Source organism: Notamacropus eugenii, chromosome 6 (genome assembly GCF_028372415.1).
Source record: "Notamacropus eugenii isolate mMacEug1 chromosome 6, mMacEug1.pri_v2, whole genome shotgun sequence".
In the NCBI taxonomy this organism is placed as follows: Eukaryota; Metazoa; Chordata; class Mammalia; order Diprotodontia; family Macropodidae; genus Notamacropus; species Notamacropus eugenii.
In genome coordinates, this window is record NC_092877.1 from 376,106,359 (window position 1) to 376,124,060 (window position 17,702).

The 17,702-nt window shown below is 39.4% G+C and overlaps 1 protein-coding gene across 11 annotated transcripts in view; it reads right to left on the minus strand.

Annotated features, from left to right (window-relative positions):
• The window catches only part of MBNL1 (muscleblind like splicing regulator 1), a 256,785-nt gene that overhangs the window by 45,326 nt on the left and 193,757 nt on the right, over positions 1 to 17,702 (minus strand). For all 11 annotated transcript variants that reach the window (XM_072618709.1, XM_072618700.1, XM_072618704.1 and 8 more), the window contains one exon: positions 4,528 to 4,698. In XM_072618709.1, the coding sequence (XP_072474810.1) occupies positions 4,528 to 4,596 (69 nt within the window). In that variant the 5' untranslated portion in view covers positions 4,597 to 4,698. The remainder of the gene's footprint in view (positions 1 to 4,527; positions 4,699 to 17,702) is intronic.

Sequence of the window (17,702 nt, forward strand, 5' to 3'; positions counted from 1 at the left end):
CAAAAACTAAACAGCTTCTACCCTCAAGAAAATGATTTTCCCCTGGAAGGAAATCCAGACCATTTTATAGAAAATACATGCCCAAGTAAAGTGAAAGCAACATGCTGAGCATGAAGAGGGCCTGCTAAGAACCAGGATCACCCATCTTGTAGAAGGGGCTACCAAGCTGGCCGCTCTGAACACAGCAAGTACTTCAGAGGAAAGGGGAGAGACATGGGGGCCAGAGAGTGCAAAGACAGAGGTGGCCGATGGGATAAGCCTTCCTGGAGCATGACATAAGCCAGTGTGGCTAGAACAGAGAGTTCTGAAAGGACAGTCTGTGCAATCAGCTCTTAAATTAGGGGAGAATGGAAATTGGATGGACCAAGGACCACTCCATTTTCTCTTAAAGGTAACCAGTGGGAGCAGGATACATCATTTGATTGGAACCTTTAGTTAAGGGTGTAAGCTAGGGTTAAGGACTCTTGAAGTGTCCCAGTGAACATGTATTGAGGTTATAAATGGCTAAAACCAAGAAAATGGCATAGACCTGGGGCTGGCTAAAGCCCACAGTGGGGAAGAACAATTAGCAATCTCGCTCCATTCTGTTTACACTTCTATTTTCAAGGCTAATCGCTTGTTAGTTTGTTTCTATTTTGACAGTAATGTTTTTACTGTACTGATTGAGCCTGGAGCTACGATGTGAAATTGAAAAAACATTTTCACTGACTAATTAATACCCACAACTTCCAAGGAAGCTCAGTGTCTCATTGAAAAACAAATCAGTGATTAGCCTTGAAAATAAACAGGAGTGCACACTGGACCCTAATTAATGAATGTGCTCGTTGTTCGGCTCCGCTGCAGAAATTAGCTGCTCGTACTAGGATTTTAGACAGTAAATGAGCCATTTTCCACAAGTGGATTTAACCTAAAAGAGGGGAGGGCCACTTGACAATTTCCACTTCCTTCTTCCTCCCACACTTTCAGAAGCAAGTTCTAATCATCTTCAGTTAGAGGCATTTTCACCAGCCGTTGTTCCTGCCTCATCTCCACCACCTTCTCCAGGAATACTCCTTTTTGGATCCCCCTTAAGGTCTTTCCTTGCTCCTCTCCAGCGTATCCTGTATGTATCTAGCCCAGACATGGTTGTCCGCATGCCATCTCTCTCACAAGACTGTGAGCTCTGTATCTTTGTATCCCCCGTGCTAAGCATGATGCCTGGAATACAGTAGGTGCTCAATAAATGCCTGATGACTTAACTTGCTGAAAATGTTTTCAGACCATTCACGGGTCTTCTTAGAGTGTAGACAGACTTTTACAAGGCAATCTTTAAATTCACAGGCAACCGACATTTATTAAGCTCCTGTTGCATGCAAGGCACTGCAACAAAAAGATAAAAACCAGAAGAGCTTTTTCCCTCAAGGATGCCACGCACTCTTGGGAGACACAAGATAGGAAAAGAGAAATCAGTATAATTGAGAAGAGTCCCAAGACCTAGGAGGTCACAAAATGAATATGGCGAACACCAAGGAGCCAAGTCATTCGTTCTCAAAAGTCACATGGACAGGGTCAGGATTAACGGAGATGAAGTCACTCGGAATTAAGGAGTAACACACATCGACACACATATGCACACATACAGCTGTGCTGTGTATTATGTGCCTGGTAATATTTTATGTGATGCCCAGAAAAATGTGAAATGTGTCTGAAAGGATATTTTAATATGATTCTCCTTTCAATTATAAAAATCAGAAATGAAACCAATCAGTGCTTGCACTTTTGAACTCATCTGGTGAGAAGTTTTGTTTCTGAATGTGATTTAACATTTGACAGGGCTTTTGATTGGATTCTTTCTACATCTCCCCCCCACACACACACAGACACACAGTAAAAACAAAAGACCAATGAGGCTATTTTAGAAGCTGGGGCTTCCGGAGTAATGGATTTAAAAAAATTCAAAGTCCTTCAGTTCTTCTTGTCTCCCTCCTAATCCTTACCATTTATTCAAAAGTTACCCTGAAAAAACAGCTAAATGTAAAAGCCTGGAAGTCAAAATAAACTTCTTTTGTGAATGTGTAGAAAAGCTTGAGAGGTGGAAGAACTCTTAAAAGATCATTCCGTACAATCTTCTAATTTTAAAGAAGAAAAAAGCGAAAGTGAGGGAGGCCCAATATCACACAGGTAGCAAAGGTAGATTTGAACCCAGGACCTCTGACTTCAAATCTAGTTGGTATTTTCTACTGTATGATGCAGTAATGCTCTCTCTGTCTCTCTCTCTGTCTCTCTGTTTTTCTCTCTGTCTCTGTCTCTCTCTCCCTTCTTTTTCTCTCTCTCACTTGCTCTCCCAGATTCTCTCTCCTCCTCTTCCCATCTTTCTCCCAAATACTACAGAAATTCAGCCCCCAATTCCCCAGTGCTGTAAAGTTCCCGAAGCCTTTGGCAGGCACTGTTCGGTTTACAGGACAATCCTGTGTGATAATTGTTTTGATCATTCGAAGTTGGGTGATGAAGACTCTCCTCACGGCCTAACTCTCAGACAAGTGTTCTCACCTCACCAAGTTGTCTCACTTTAAACAATTCTCTCCTAAGGCTGGTGCTTTTTACCCAGTTGAGCCATGCTGTTCACATGACCTGGAGACAGGCTAGACACCCTCTAACAGAGTCACACCACATACAGCAGGGTGGATGAAAGGGGACACCAAAGTCCTGAAAGTCACTTTAGATATGGAGGTGTTACTTGGGATGCTCAGCAGTAACAGTAAAGCCTTCCCTGGACCACTCCCTAGGCAGACTGGAGAAGTCAGCTCTCAAAAACAATTCAAGTATTCTAGGTATCCCTGGAAATATGACAAATGACGATCAAAGAACATTCTGTGTGAGACTGCTGATACAGGCTAAGCAAACAACAAACTTGGGGGAAGGAAAACAGGAAAGATTCCTGAATTTTGAGAACACCTAGACCAACTCCTTCATTTGACAGATGAGGAAACTGAGGCACACAATGATTTGCCCAAGTACCAAATATCAGGGTTTAAAATTCATTAAAGGTACTCAGAATTGTCATCCAGCAGGTTATTAATACCACGGATTACCTAAAGTTGGTCTTCCATACCATGGAGGATGCTGTTTTCACATTCTTTGAAATCACAAAGCAGGTTAGAGGCAGAGAGGTGTTAACTTTGGAGTCAAGCCTGGGTGGCTCTCCTCTAATAACGGCTGACATTTATGGCCAAATTTAGTGCTCCACTATTAAGGCAAACAATATTTCCTGCCTCTAGTAATGCTTCCTGTTAGGGAGAGAACATAATCTGATTCTAAGTGCTTTAAATATTTAATCCCTGCAACTTATCTAACATTAAGGGTGGTATCATGTTGTCCACAAATTGGTAGCTACTTATATCATGCCTATCAGATCCCCCAAGGCTGCTAGCAAGGCCCAAGAAGTGAAATAAAGAAATTTTATCATCCTGTGCCCAGAGGGAATGTGTCTTCATGGATTTCTTTAGGAAGAAAAAGTTAGTAAACTGCCTAGTATAGTCATTTGAAATGAGTAGGCTGGCATCTGTGTCAATTTAAATAAATGTTTAAGCTGGTGTTACTTTTAAAATAAAATAAATATCAGTTAAAAGAAAGTATTCTGAATCATGTTTTCTCACCTCACTCATATAGGAAAGGTAATTTTTATTCTTCTGTCTCCAATAAACTCCCTTGCAATCAATAGTCTAACCACCTTGTTTTCATGGGACTCTGACTGAAGATACCTCCTCCCAACACTGGAAACATCTCCTTACATTCCTCCACTTCACATCGCCAGGAAGCGGCGTGGGCAAACCAAAGGAGTGGATCCTACATCTGTTTCTAGAGCATTCCTCCAACCACCATTCCTCAACTGCCTCACTGAAACGATGATTTTAGGCATGAAATAAATGCAGCAGCCCCAGCTGGACCCTTCCGGAGACAGTCCTCCTTTGTGATTTCTAGTTGAAAAATGACTGCTGTAGCACAGTGCTCTCCACATATTTGCACACTGGATCCATAATCCCAGAGTTTTCCTAACTGCGTAGCTATTTTTACATTAGCTTTAAAAACAGTCAGGATATCATGGGAAGGAGTACTTCTGCCTCTGTCAATTGCACATGCACGTCCAATTCTATTCCAGGTAGAAGGGCCTATGAGTGACCAATAACCCAGGGAATAGACTATAATCAATCTTGGGGAAAATCACTATGATTTCAAAGTGGTATTTGTAGAATGTATTCAACACATGACTGTGACAGCTTAATGACTTGGAGCTACCAAAAAAGCATTTACAAAACTGAGGGACTTAGTATCTGCAAGAACTTGGACATCATTTGCTAATTAAAGTAAAGATAGTTAAATGATAAAGTGTCTGACACTATAGCTAGGTGCCGTTGGTTCCCAGAAAGGGCTGCACACTTCACACACACCATTTTGATTCCATCTAGATTCCCTTCCAATGGCCTGTTGAAAAGATATCAGATGCCAAGACGTGCCTGGACAATGAGAATACTCCAAGTGCCAGCTTACCACGGGCTGTAGCGGGGCGCCGGGGATCATGGCATTAGCAAGTTGCATCTGTTGGGCCAGCATAGCCATGTTCTTCTGCTGAATCAGGTTGTTGCGTCCATTTATTTCCAATTGTGTTTTTAAGTGGGGAGGTGGGTGGAGATATTTGCAGTTCTCTCTTGAACAGCGACCCTACAATAGAGGGACAATAAACACACGTTTGAAAAAAAGCTGCAATCTCTTCTCATCAGTTACAGACAAACAAGACAATATTCTTGACATTAACTACCTTCCTATCTGCAGAAAGTATATTAACAATGATGAACCAATTTTCTACCACTGTAAATTTAAATACATTTTATAAATTGGTAAATCCATTGTTACCGTAAAAAGTAAGTTATAAAGGCACTTCAACATTTCAAAATGAAATTGATTGACGGTGACAATCTTCGGTTGAATATTTTGAAACTGCTCGCTACACTACGACATCTGGTTTTAGAGTGTCTAGGAACGATGTAAGATGACTAACTTTGGTGCCAGAATGTTCCTACAGTCAACTATATCAAGTCTATTCAAGCTGAATGCACAACTTCATGGATTCACAGTTTTTATTCTATTTCATCCTTGAGAAATAACATAAATTTTGAGACACTGATAGGAAATATAACTTTAGCAATGAGCCCTTAACCAATATTCTGAAAAACAGAAAGGAAAAATCAGTACCATTTTCCACACAAAACTGAGAATTTGGAAGATCCTTATCATCTCCTGCCTAGAATACTGCAGTACGCTCTGAATGGTCTCCCTGCCTCGAGTCTCTCCTTATTCCAGCTCAACCTTCATTTAGCTGTCAAAGTGAGCTTCCTAAAGCACCAGTGTGACCAAACTCCAAAGGCTCCCATCACCACTAAGATCAAATTAAAAATACTATAGGGTACTTCCTAAGCTTCTCCATCCCCATTCCCAGTCTTTTCACATTTTAGGCCACCCCTATACACATAGTCTGTGTTCCAGCTGCACTGACTCCTTGCTGTTTCTCAAACAAGATACTCTATCCCTTAACTCTAGGCAGTTTCCTTGGCTGCCACCATTCCTGAGATGTTTTCCTTTTTCATCTTTCCCCCAGCTTTCTTCCAGTCCCAGGTAAAGTCCCATCTTCTCACCTGCCTTGACACAAGTGTCTTCCCTCTGGTGATCATTTCCAAATTATTCTCCATGAAGCCTAGATATAGGAGCACATGCAGTTGTTTGCATGCTGTTTCTTCCACTGGAACCTGAACTCTATGAGAACCGAGACTTCTTTTTGTACCTGCAGCCCTTAGAATATGCTCTTTACGAATGTTTATTGATTGAATTCAGCACGGATGGTTTTTGACATATAATAAGGAAGATGTGTTCGAATCCTGTCTCTAGCAGTTGCTAGCTAGGACAACATAGACAAGGTCCTTCATCTCACTAAGCCTCACTTTCTTTATCTGTAAAATGGGGATGACAATATCTCCTAGAGTAGATATGAAGTTTAAATGAGATCATAGTTATTTAGTGTTTTGCAAGCCTTAAAATCACTGTGACAGCAGACAATGATTTGATCTTCAGATGAATAGGTCCTTGGTTCCCTTCTGGCTATATAACCCTGAGCAAGTCCCTTAACCCCTCAGTGCCCCAAGACTATAAATACTTATAGTCTTTAAGACTTTAATTTTCAGAGAAGGTATAGACCTGCTCATCTAGGACTCCCCATCCCAACAAAATCAAATATCTATTCACTGCCCTGGAAAGTGTTACAGAAATTCTAGATTATAATCAGGGAAGCTAGGTGGGGCCATAACACATAGAGCTCCCAACCTACACTCAGGAAGACTGATTCCTGAATTCAAATCCAGCCTCAGACATGACTTACTATCTGTGTGACCCTGGGCAAGTCACTTAACTGCTTGCCTCCATTTCCTCATCTGTAAAATGAGCTAGAGAAGGAAATGGCAAAGCACTCCAGTATCTCTGCCAAGGAAACCCCAAATGGGGTCATGAAGAGTTAGATACAACTGAATAACATGTTTATTATTACTCCTATAGCTATTATTATACTATGAGTAGTAGTATGATGTGCTTCCTTTACTCCTACTTCTTCTTCTACTACTACTACTGCTACTACTACTACTATTACTGCTACTCCTGCTACTACTACTACTGCTGCTACTACTACTACTGCTGCTACTACTACTATTACTGCTTCTGCTGTTACTACTACTACTGCTACTACTGCTACGACTACTACTACTACTATTACTACTGCTACTACTACTTTCCCAGAACCTCTTCTACCAATGATTCTAATCAGAAGCAATAGTGCGTAGATAAAATGGAGATTTTAATAGAAAATCAGGCTGTTTCTCAAGATTCCTTTGATTTTTCTAGTAAAAATTAATTTGTTATATTTTGACCTTACCCTCTAATTTAACTTAACTTGTGGTTATCACAAAATTTGCCAGGAAATCTAATTTGAATGATGTGTTTCAGCTACCTTGGAGGGAGGCAGACAGGGATTTTTCAGCCATCTGTCCCCATGGTTGGCATACTTAACAACATGCATGACCCTCATTTTCACAGCCAGCCAAATGTCATTTTAATAATCTTTGCATACTAAAGCATGTCTAATAGCAAGAAGGTGCTAGAGATCAGGTTTTAAGACTCCTTTTGAATTGTGTATGAACAAGAAGAAATTCTCTGAGACTAAAAGCTGAACAACAACAATTGTTTGATTTTTTTCATAGCAATCATTCTTTTTTTAAAAATTTTTATATGTAGCAATGCAAAACAATAAGATCTTGGCCCTTCTTGGATCGCCATCTGTAGCATATTTGTGGATCATGCATATTTGGGTGAGTCATTTAACTTCCCTGGTCCTCATTTTCCTCATCTGGAAAATGGGAATAATCCCTGTTCTGTATACGTCACAAAGTTACTGTAGGCTCAAATGAGATGCTATAAACAGTATTCAACTAATGGGAGGTATCTGTCTCAGCGCAAAAAAACAAAAAAATAAAACAAGACAGAAAAACAATGAGGTTGGATGCCAAGTCAAACCCACAGGGCAGAGCCGCCAACCTCCTGGAAGCCACAGCTGCTGTGATTCTGGGAAAGCCAAGAGAAAAGGGAAAAAAATCATTTTATTATAAAAAGGAACCAAATAGGAAATTCTGAGCCAAAATATTCCTGCATCACATTTCTTACTATAAATGAGTCAAGATAAGAACAGGAGAATTAAGTGGCACTACATTCAGCCTTGTTCAATTTTCTGGGCCCATTCTATAGAGCTCTCCAATTAACAGCACTCCTGTGGGCACCCTCTGTGGTCTTTGCCAGGCACAGCAGAAACCAGGGAGGTCTGAACTAGCAAAATTCAAACACCAGTTATTTGTGAAGGGATTAGGGCACTATAAAGAAATGGGAAATGAATCAGCCTTTCCCTTTGCCTTCTAACACAATCATATTTAAAGCCATCAAAGAGATAAATTATTGATTGTGGCAATCACCTATCTTCCATAGAGCTGATCTGCGGCTTTCCTTTGAAAGTGTGAAAAAATGTCTGAATAAGTGATAGCTGATTACACTGGCTTGGCTTCTTGGGGAGCTGAGAACTTGCTGTAGCCAAAGCCTCAGGAGAAACTAAGGAGAAACAAAAACCAGATGCGATGCCCATTCCAGGCTGATGGATCAGCTAACAGAGAAGCTCACAGAAGCACAGGAAAATGGAAGACAGTGTAGCTTGCCTTCATTGGGTACTTTGTAGGAACCAACGCCTTAGAGCAAAGTGCATAATAAATAGTGGTTTGACTTTCCCTTTGTTCTGGAAACAATGAAGATGGTCCTCACCAGGCAAAAACCTATCTAAGTGCTAGCTATTATCATAAACACAGCATGGTTCTGAATTGCACTGAGCTAGGACCCAGAGAATGCATCTTTTTCAGAGAGAGGTTTGTTGACAACATCACTCAACATGGCAAGCTGAAGATGCAGCTAACACAGTCAGACAAATGACTGGATGGTTCATCGGGGAGCAATTCAATTCAGTTTATTCCAGTACAGTATAATATAACCTCATCCAACTCAACATATACTCATTTGCTGCTTGTGTTCAGAGCCCTGAGAGAAATGCAGAATTTCACAAAGAAAGTTCCTTCTTACCCTCACCAACCTTAAGATCTGAGTTCAAATCCTGCCCCAGATGCTCACCAGCTCCATGACCCTTGGCAAATCACTTATTCTCTCTTAGTTTCTTTTTCCTTGTTTGTAAAATGAGGAGGTAGGGTGAGATCAATTCTAAGGTCTCTGAGAGCTCTACCTTAAGATTCCAAAATTTCTATGATAGAAAATCAAGTGGAGTTTTTAAGGCATGTGATAAATAATGAACACTATTACCTTCAACAGGACATTGGTCTACATGAGTTCCAGGGAATAAAATGAGAATTTGATTTCAGCATGGGGAATGCTGCTGGGCTGCTGTTGATAGCATAATACAGAAGAATAATTCTTATTCCATGCTGACAGCTAGAGGTCATTCCCTCTGCTGGTATCATAGGACATGGTATGATCCAAAGATCTTTAGGCAGTAATGACAAACAAGTCAACAGCTTGGAAAGAAGGCAAAGACTCCTTTTTCCCCTCTTCTGGAAACTATTCTGTTGACTTGAATCTGTGCAACTCCTCTGTATTCTTAGGAAGGGATTTCAATTGGGGATCTTGAGCTTGAATCATCGATCATGCCTCTGGTCCATCTCTGGCCGGTATGCTATGACATGAGGGAGACACTCACATCCCACAGTATGTCAGCACAGTGAGGACACTCAGAAATTCCAAACCAGTGCATCTGTATATTTGCTACCTGCATTGGCAGTACTTTCCTTATTTTCACAGGTTTAAATTAGGAAGATGAAGTATATATTTACAAGCTTTGTTTTCATCTGTTACAATGGAATGATGACATAATTTGATATAATCGTGGCTGCATTTTTGGAACTCGTCTGATAGTCATTAATACTAAAATACTGAACGGTAATTTTTGGATCCAAAGTAGCTCATCGTGGGATTTAGAGGACACCATTCACAACAACATGGCACATTTTGTGGACACTAGAGGCAAGAAAGAAACTGAAAAAATGAGGAAAATCCATATGAAAGATCATCCACTTTTTCTCATCCTTCTTTCTAGACTTGAGGTATTCTGCCCATGTTAAGGAACTCCTGTTCCTGAATTCTCGTGAAGTCAAAGTAAGACTAAGGAAGTCTGGGGTCAACTTAATGGTTACTGTGCAGTCATTTCAATTGTATGGGGTGGGGGAGGTTTGCTTGGCAAAGATACCAGAATAATTTGCTATTTCCTTCTCCAACTCTTGTGGCAGATGAGGAAACTGAAGCAGACAAGGTTAAGTGATCTGTTCAGGGTCACACATCTAGGAAGTGTCTAAAATCATGCTTGAACTCATGAAGATGAATCCTACTGATTCCAAACTCAGTGCTCTATCCACTGCACTGTACAGCTATTTAAAGAACCATAAGTTTCTCCTTGATTCAAGTGTGGGTAAAACGATTTTGGGGACAGACCATTAAATTTACATTGAATGGAGCTTATCAAAGTAGGACAGATGGCTATTCAGCTGAAACATATGTTCTTTTTAGGAGAGCCTGGGTATTATTTTTAAAGCTTTTTCTAAACTTCTTTCAACATAATCTGACAAAATTTTACCAAAAGTTGGCGAGGATTAACACATACATATACTCACATATATGCAAACAGGGAATTAGCAAATAAAATTTATATTATTTCTAATAAACTCAAACCCCCCCAAGGGGGGAAATGAATATAGTTACCCAAGTAACTTCATCTCTGTGGGCTTCAATTCCTTTATAGGAAAAGTAACTACTCAAGTTCCTCTGGAATTGTTAATCCATGATCCTAAGAGTCTGGAGCAATAAAAGTTTGTTTTGTCAAAACGGATTTTTAAAATACTATTTTCAATTTCCACTAAGGGGAGGGCTAGCAAAGAATTCATTGCCCCCTACCTATATAAACGAGTTTTTCATTATCTTTGTGATGTGTTTAAAGGTTGTGGAGCTTCTGAATATAGTTATGTCTGGTATTGAAATCTCAAAAACATCTCTGTTGTTGGATAGTGTGTGTGTGTGTGTGTGTGTGTGTGTGTGTGTGTGTTTGGTTGGAGTGTGTGTAAGGGGGTAGGGAGGAAGGAAAGGGAGAAGGTGGGTGTTGAGAATCCAAACTCTATGTCAGACTGCAGTAATTTTCCATTGGGAAAGAAAACATAATTATGTCTTACATGCTCTCCTTCATCTCTACTACCAAATATGGGATATAATATGAATGAAATATTTCACCGGATCAGAATTTAGGGGCCCATGATCTTCAAAATGGAGAATTCTAGCAGAATACGAATAATATTAATTAATAATAATAAAGATGGGCCATATTTGTGTACACTGTGGAGGTAAGGGATTATTGCCAGATTTACAGGAACACTAATCTACACCACAAAGTATTTTCCAAATAAAATAGCCCACTCAGCCAACTTTCATTTGAAATGCTGGTTTGTCTAGAATAGAAATGTTTCTTTCGATTGTTGAGGCAAAACAACATTTCCTTTGAGATGGTTGAGATACTCAAATGTTTTTTAAGCAGTTTCACAAGCCATCCTCTGCTCTGAGACATGCTGTGAACTTCCTTATTTGCCAGCAACTCTCAAGGGAATTCATGGACTTCCTACTTAAAATAGTTGTCAAAAGATTATTTTTTTTTCAGATAGGATGGCAAAAGTTTTTAAAACTGTGTGGTAGGAAACCATACTGGCAGTCAAGATAATAGCCACTTCTGGAAATGCTGCATTTCTCTAAACTGCTTTTTGCTTATCATTTCTATATGAAAAACAATGCAATTTGGGTTTGAAAAAGGTTAAAATCATAAAACAGTAGAGAATGTTGAAATAAATACAGGCCAAATGCATAATTTTACAGTTTGATTTTATGCGCATATTGAAGTTGTCGATTTGGGGCCCTTAGGAAGGTTTGTTGCACATAGTGAAACTTTGATAAAATGTTATCCAACTGAATAGACCCGAATTATCATCTCTGGTATTATATCTCATTAAGTTCCCACAGTCTTGAAAATAAATAAATTGTTATGTGGTGCTGTGCTGTTTTCCCAAATATCAAATGTTTTCTTTTGAACTACAACAATTATTAATTATAATCTTACTTAAAAGGTGTGAGCAGAGGGATGCAAAAACACCATATGGTTGATAATCTGAAAATCACGTATTTATTTGTTACTTAATTTCCCTCTACTCAAAGGGAATCCTGCCTGGTTTTCCTTTGGATCTGGGTGTTTTTGAGCTTTTTCACACAGCTGTGTCTGGTATTTAGGAACTTTACTCAGCAAACTGGATATATACAAGATAAATACAAATGCCCTGAAGAGGTGATTCAAAAGGAGTGGTCAGCTCCCCCAGCTAACCCAGGCTGAGCCTCTCCCCATAACCAGCTCCTTCCTTCAAAATACAGGGCATTCCCAGGTGAGGAAAATTTCTCTGTCATGCATGTTGGAACCTTTTCTACAACTTAATCTTAATGCTGTTTCCTCTGGCACTGAGGATGAGAGATCCCAACCAGCAGGTGTCGGGGGGAGTACCCTCTGCACCCAGGAGCTAGAATGTCATTCCACTGTCAAAAAAGCATCGGAGGGATGGATATGTAGGTATAGGCACACCTGGCTGTACTTCCTTTTAATAACAATGCCCAAGACTGCTTGTGCATCATGTTCATGCCTAGGAATAATCCCTAGCAGACGTTCAAGATAAAACAGCAGGAGCCTTTTAGGGTAGGAGGCAATTAAAGAACTTAAAATAAACAGTCAAATGAACATCTTCCCAACTGGCCTCAATGACTAACTCTGGCCAGGGTATTACTGTTGTTTATAATATGATTAATATATCATAACTGTTTATGATTCCTCATGTTTATATGATCTACAGTCATCAAAATTCTATAGCTCTTTCTTAACTATGAACTCTCCTCTTAAAAAAATAACCCCAATGATTAATTTACCAATGAGAGGTGTGGGTTTTTGTTGCCCTGTAAATTTGGTAACTTGTATGTTAGACACTAAAAATGATTATTTCGTGGTGAAAACTGAAAATGTCAGGGTTGGTTCCAGTTTGTTTTTAATTCTGGGCTTAAAGATTATTAGAAAATCCCAGCACTACAGAGAAGGAAGGGACCTTGGAATATCATCTGACTCCTAAGTCAGACAAGCAATGCCGTGAATATAACAGGTGTTTAATAAATGTTACTGTACTGTATCCTATCTGTTAATTCTTTCCTTAGGGAGATGGAGACTCCCAGAGTTTTACTACATTCGAACAAATATAGTTAGAATCATACCATGAAGCACTAACTCATACGTCAAGAACTATATAGACATTTTGTAAATGAGCATGTGCGTAAACATGTATTTTATACTACAGTAGAGCATGAGATCTGAATTCAGGAAGGCTTGAGTTCAAATCTAGCTTCAAGACTTACTAGTTGCATGACTCTGGGTATGTCACTTAATCTCTGCCTGTCTCATTTTCCTTATCTCTACAATAAGGATAATAACATACCTACCTCTCAGGGTACTGTGCAGATTTAATGATATAATATTTGTAAAGTTTTTTGCAACTCTTAAAACACTATAGAAAGGTTTTCATTATTAGTAACTAATAACGTAACTATTTATTAATAGTAACTATTATTACTACTAAAACTAAACATATACTCATTTTCCAGATACTTCTCTTTTTATATTCCTTTCAAGCCATTGCTACAATATCCATCCCCCCTTTAGCCTAATCAGAATGTGCATATCCTGTATTTTTGATGTTCACTGCAGTAGTTAGTGTCTCGATAGTCAGAAATGTTTTGCACCCAACTAGAAACTTTCATATTTTAAATTCATCCCTTATTTTGGGATCTAAAGCATAGATGATCATCCCAATCTTCCAAGATTACTGAAGACGGCACTCAACTGACCTGTCCCTTAGCTCCCTTAGCTAGGCAATAGCAACTCCTTCAGGTTTTATTTTGAGTCCTAGGTCTTCCAGAAGGTAAGGATTCCAGCAGCTGCTTCACCAGCTCCCCTCCTCATTCTATACGTGAAAAACCAAACCAAACCAAACCAAACCAAAAAACTGAGGGCCAAGAGGTGCTGTGACTAGCTTAATGTCACAAAGATATTTAGAACTGAAACTCAGATATCATCTCCATATTCAAAGGTTTTCTCATTGAACACCCTCCCTGCCCCAAGTCTCCCCACATCTAGTCCACCTTTCACTCAGTTCTCAAAGGGCAAGTTGGACCATGCTGCTCCCCATTCAATCAACTATTCAAAGTAGCTCCCTCTTGCCCTCCAGATGAGACAGAAAATCCTTCCTTTGATTTTTAAAACCTTCTCTAATCTGGCCCTGTCCTGTCTCCCCAGCCTTCTATACTACTCTCATTGGTCCTTACTCCCCACCCTCACCCCCAGCCCATTTACCCAGCAATCTAGTCACAGAGGCTTCTTTTCTCTTCCTTAAACAAGATGCTACATCACCTCACTCTCTGACTCTCCTAGACCTCTCTCCTTCTTTACTTTTGTCTCATGGCTTTTCTGCCTTCTTTCAAGTCTCAGCTAACATCTCAACTTTGGCAAACCTTCCCAGTCTTTCCTTCTCACTGAGAATGTTCGAGAATTTATTTTATCTGTGTCTTATTTATACATAGCTATTTGCACCTCACTTGCCCACCTTAGACCATGAGCACCTTGAGAGCAGGGACTGGATTTTTTTTTGTTTTGGGGGGTTTTTTTTGGCAGGAGGAAGGGGGAGGTACATTCCCCATGCTTAACTCTGTGGTTGGCACATGATAAATGTTTAATAAACTCTTGGTGATACGACTTGTGTTACGAAGTTAAAGCACCAACAAAGGGAATATTTGAAATAATCCCCATATAGTGTCACAGGATGCCACACACTATTTCCATTAGAGTATTTCAACTCAAAGAACCTGCACAGCTTGCTTCTAACAATGAAAAAAAGACAGAAATGGAAATAAAGGTTTTCTGAACCCTTGCCAAGTAATAAAAAAAATCACTTTCCTTTAGATTTAAAAAAAGTTTTTTAAAAAGAAAATCTGTTATTCATAGCAAATCTTTTAATCTTGCACAAATTCTACGTGGAAAGAAACAAAATAAAAAACAGAAGCATATATATATACACATAAATAACTTGTACATAGCCACTATTTCTGCTAATTAAAGAAAATTCTAACAGTCAACAGTTGAGATTCTGCCAAAGTCAAAAGCTCCAAAGTTTAGAAGGCCTTTGTGTGTTTAGTGATCAAAGTCCAATCTCAATGAGGTGACGGGTGGGGGTGGGATTTTAGCCTAGCTTCTCAATCAATTAAAAAAAAAAAACCTTCCACATGAAGTCACAGTTCCAATCTCCTTTTTATAGAACATTCCTGAATTTGGTGAGGATTTTTGGACACTGGTCCTAATGACATTAGAGCACCCCAAAATAGATTTAATGCTGACGCAACGCCATCACCCTCTGACTCAAACACCGAGATACCATGACTGTTTCCCAGAGAACTCACGAGGTTTGGGTTGCACAGCTCTCATTAATCATTTTGAAGACTGCCCAGCTGAAACCCTACACAACGCAATAACTTTTCTGTTAGCCCTGAAAATCAAATTCAATACTATAGATGGGGAAAAAGGATTCTAATAATTTCCTAACTAATTCACAAAGATCATCAAGCTTTCTGGTATCCTATTTTGGCACAAGATTGTATCTCTGGACAGCAATGGTCAATAATGGTCCAAACTTTCATCTCTTGGACCTCTAGTTCAGGAATATAACATCCGGAGTCTCATCATCCTTAGAGAGACAATCAATCAAAGACTAAACCGACCAAGAAACATTTACAGACGCTATCTTAGAGATAACAATTTGAAAGCCAAAATAGGCTCTGTCCTCAATGAATCACAAATGTTTCCCATATTTTAGTAGCCAGAAAGCCATTTCCCTTCTTCCTTTCCATTACTATCACTTCCTCTTCCCCCAGTGGAACAGGTTAAGAGTTGCAGAATAGTGATATAACCAATGAGCCTTAATTTCCTTTGTCTCCAGTCCCATTTTCTTCAAGTCAAGACAATGACTCAGAACGGGTCAATCTTCCATCACTGATCCAAGTACACAGTTTCTGCAACCTTACTAGAGCCCTGTTTATACCTCAGTGACATTTTGTGGATGCCAATATCTTTAAATGGCCTGACATTTGTTGGCTGTGCTATTACAAAGCTGTAAAATTGGAAATGCTAGAGCTAGGTATTTTTCTACCACTGAAACAGCTCCTTGGGTCCCCAATATGGTCTGCAGTCCACATACTTCTAAAGATCACGGTCATCTAAAGCAGACACTGTTTCATCTTGCCAAAAGAAAAAAAAGTATGTAATAAAAAATAAATGGTTTAATCATATGACCTGCGATTCAACTGGGAAATGCACATCTGACCAAGAGCACCCAATAAGTCATGAAAACCCTGCTATTGGCTGACTAATAAATCATCTTTATTTTAGTTAGTTAAAAGAATTACATTAATGATGCTTGACTATGGGCCCATGAAACAGGCTTTTGAAATCCAAACTGTCCTCTGTCTATGACTTAATTCTTTAATGACGTTACTTCGAGCTGTTCTTTATCCTTAGCTTCATGCGTTCATTGATTAACTTCCTAAAATGACTAAAATTATTCACTGAAAATCATTTGCTTTTTCCCCATAGACATGTTTTATAGAACTAGAAAAATGGATATTCCTCTCACCAAGAGACTTCAGGGATGGTGTCAGACAACTTGCACTGGAAACATTGGTGGCTTTATACCTCTCTGATGGTTCAATGCCATAGAGGCATGTAATGGTACTTGTTAGACTGTGCAATTAATTTATTTCAAAATGCAAAAGTTTGTTTTTTAAAATACATGAAGCAGAATTCACTACACCAAAGGAAAGACCACAAGCTAGAGCTCTCTCAAAGTAAGCCCTGTTTCTTTAATATATTTTGAATATCACAGAATAGAGGGCCACTAAAATCCCTTCTCTCTCTTACTGTAGGATTCTAGATCTAACAAGAGGGCACTTATATAATGATAAAATTACAAAATACATTTGTGATCTGCACCTGTTTTTCTCAAAGGTTTATTTTCACACCTCTTTGTAGTTCCCCTGTGAGTAGTAAATCTGCAAGTCTACTGGACAGGAGACTTTGCATATTCCCACAACTGGTTAGTCTTTAATTCACATCTAAATGAGACGAACAACAAGCCAGGAATCTGGCTGTCAAGGAAATGAAAGTCCTTGTCCAAGAACTGTCTCACATGCTTCGTAGAGACATAGGAGGGCATGACAAGCAGATACAAATATTTTTGCCTTCACCTTCACAGTCCAATCCCATCCACGCAACATATACACAGACATCACAACACATTATCTGTAACATCACGGTTAAGAAAATTACAAACATCAAGGTTTCTCCAAAGTCAAGACTGTAATTTCCATTCAAAATTCTCAACTGTTTCCAGAGCGATATAAGTTGTGGTGGTGATGTGATAGTTATATTGGTGAAACTGGTAAGGAAAGAGCCAAACATCAGTATTTGGTGTCCTAGGGGGCAAGGTACTGGCAGAATTCTCAAGTCCTCTCATTTCCACTGCACCACTGTCTCCTTCCATAAGCTCAAATCATGGGGACATCCAACTGGAAGTGATTGTTGTTACTATCCAGAGATGGAAATCCTTTCAAAGCCAAAATTATGTTTCTCACTCTTGGAAATAACCTAGGCAACACAAGGAGAGAAGAAGTGACAGAAGATGGAACCATGTCTGGCTTTCAAGCTGTTCTCACCTCCTTGAGGAGGCTCAACTCTGTACTTTCAAATCAGGCTTTTTCATCTGCTTAGAACACATCTCTTTACCTAAGCAATAGTTCTCTGGAAATTCACTCAAATCCTTGAGGATACTGCAGTCCTTGTTCTTACTAGCTGAGAACCTTAGCAATTAAGCATTCAGAGCAACACACACACACACACACACACACACACACACATGCAC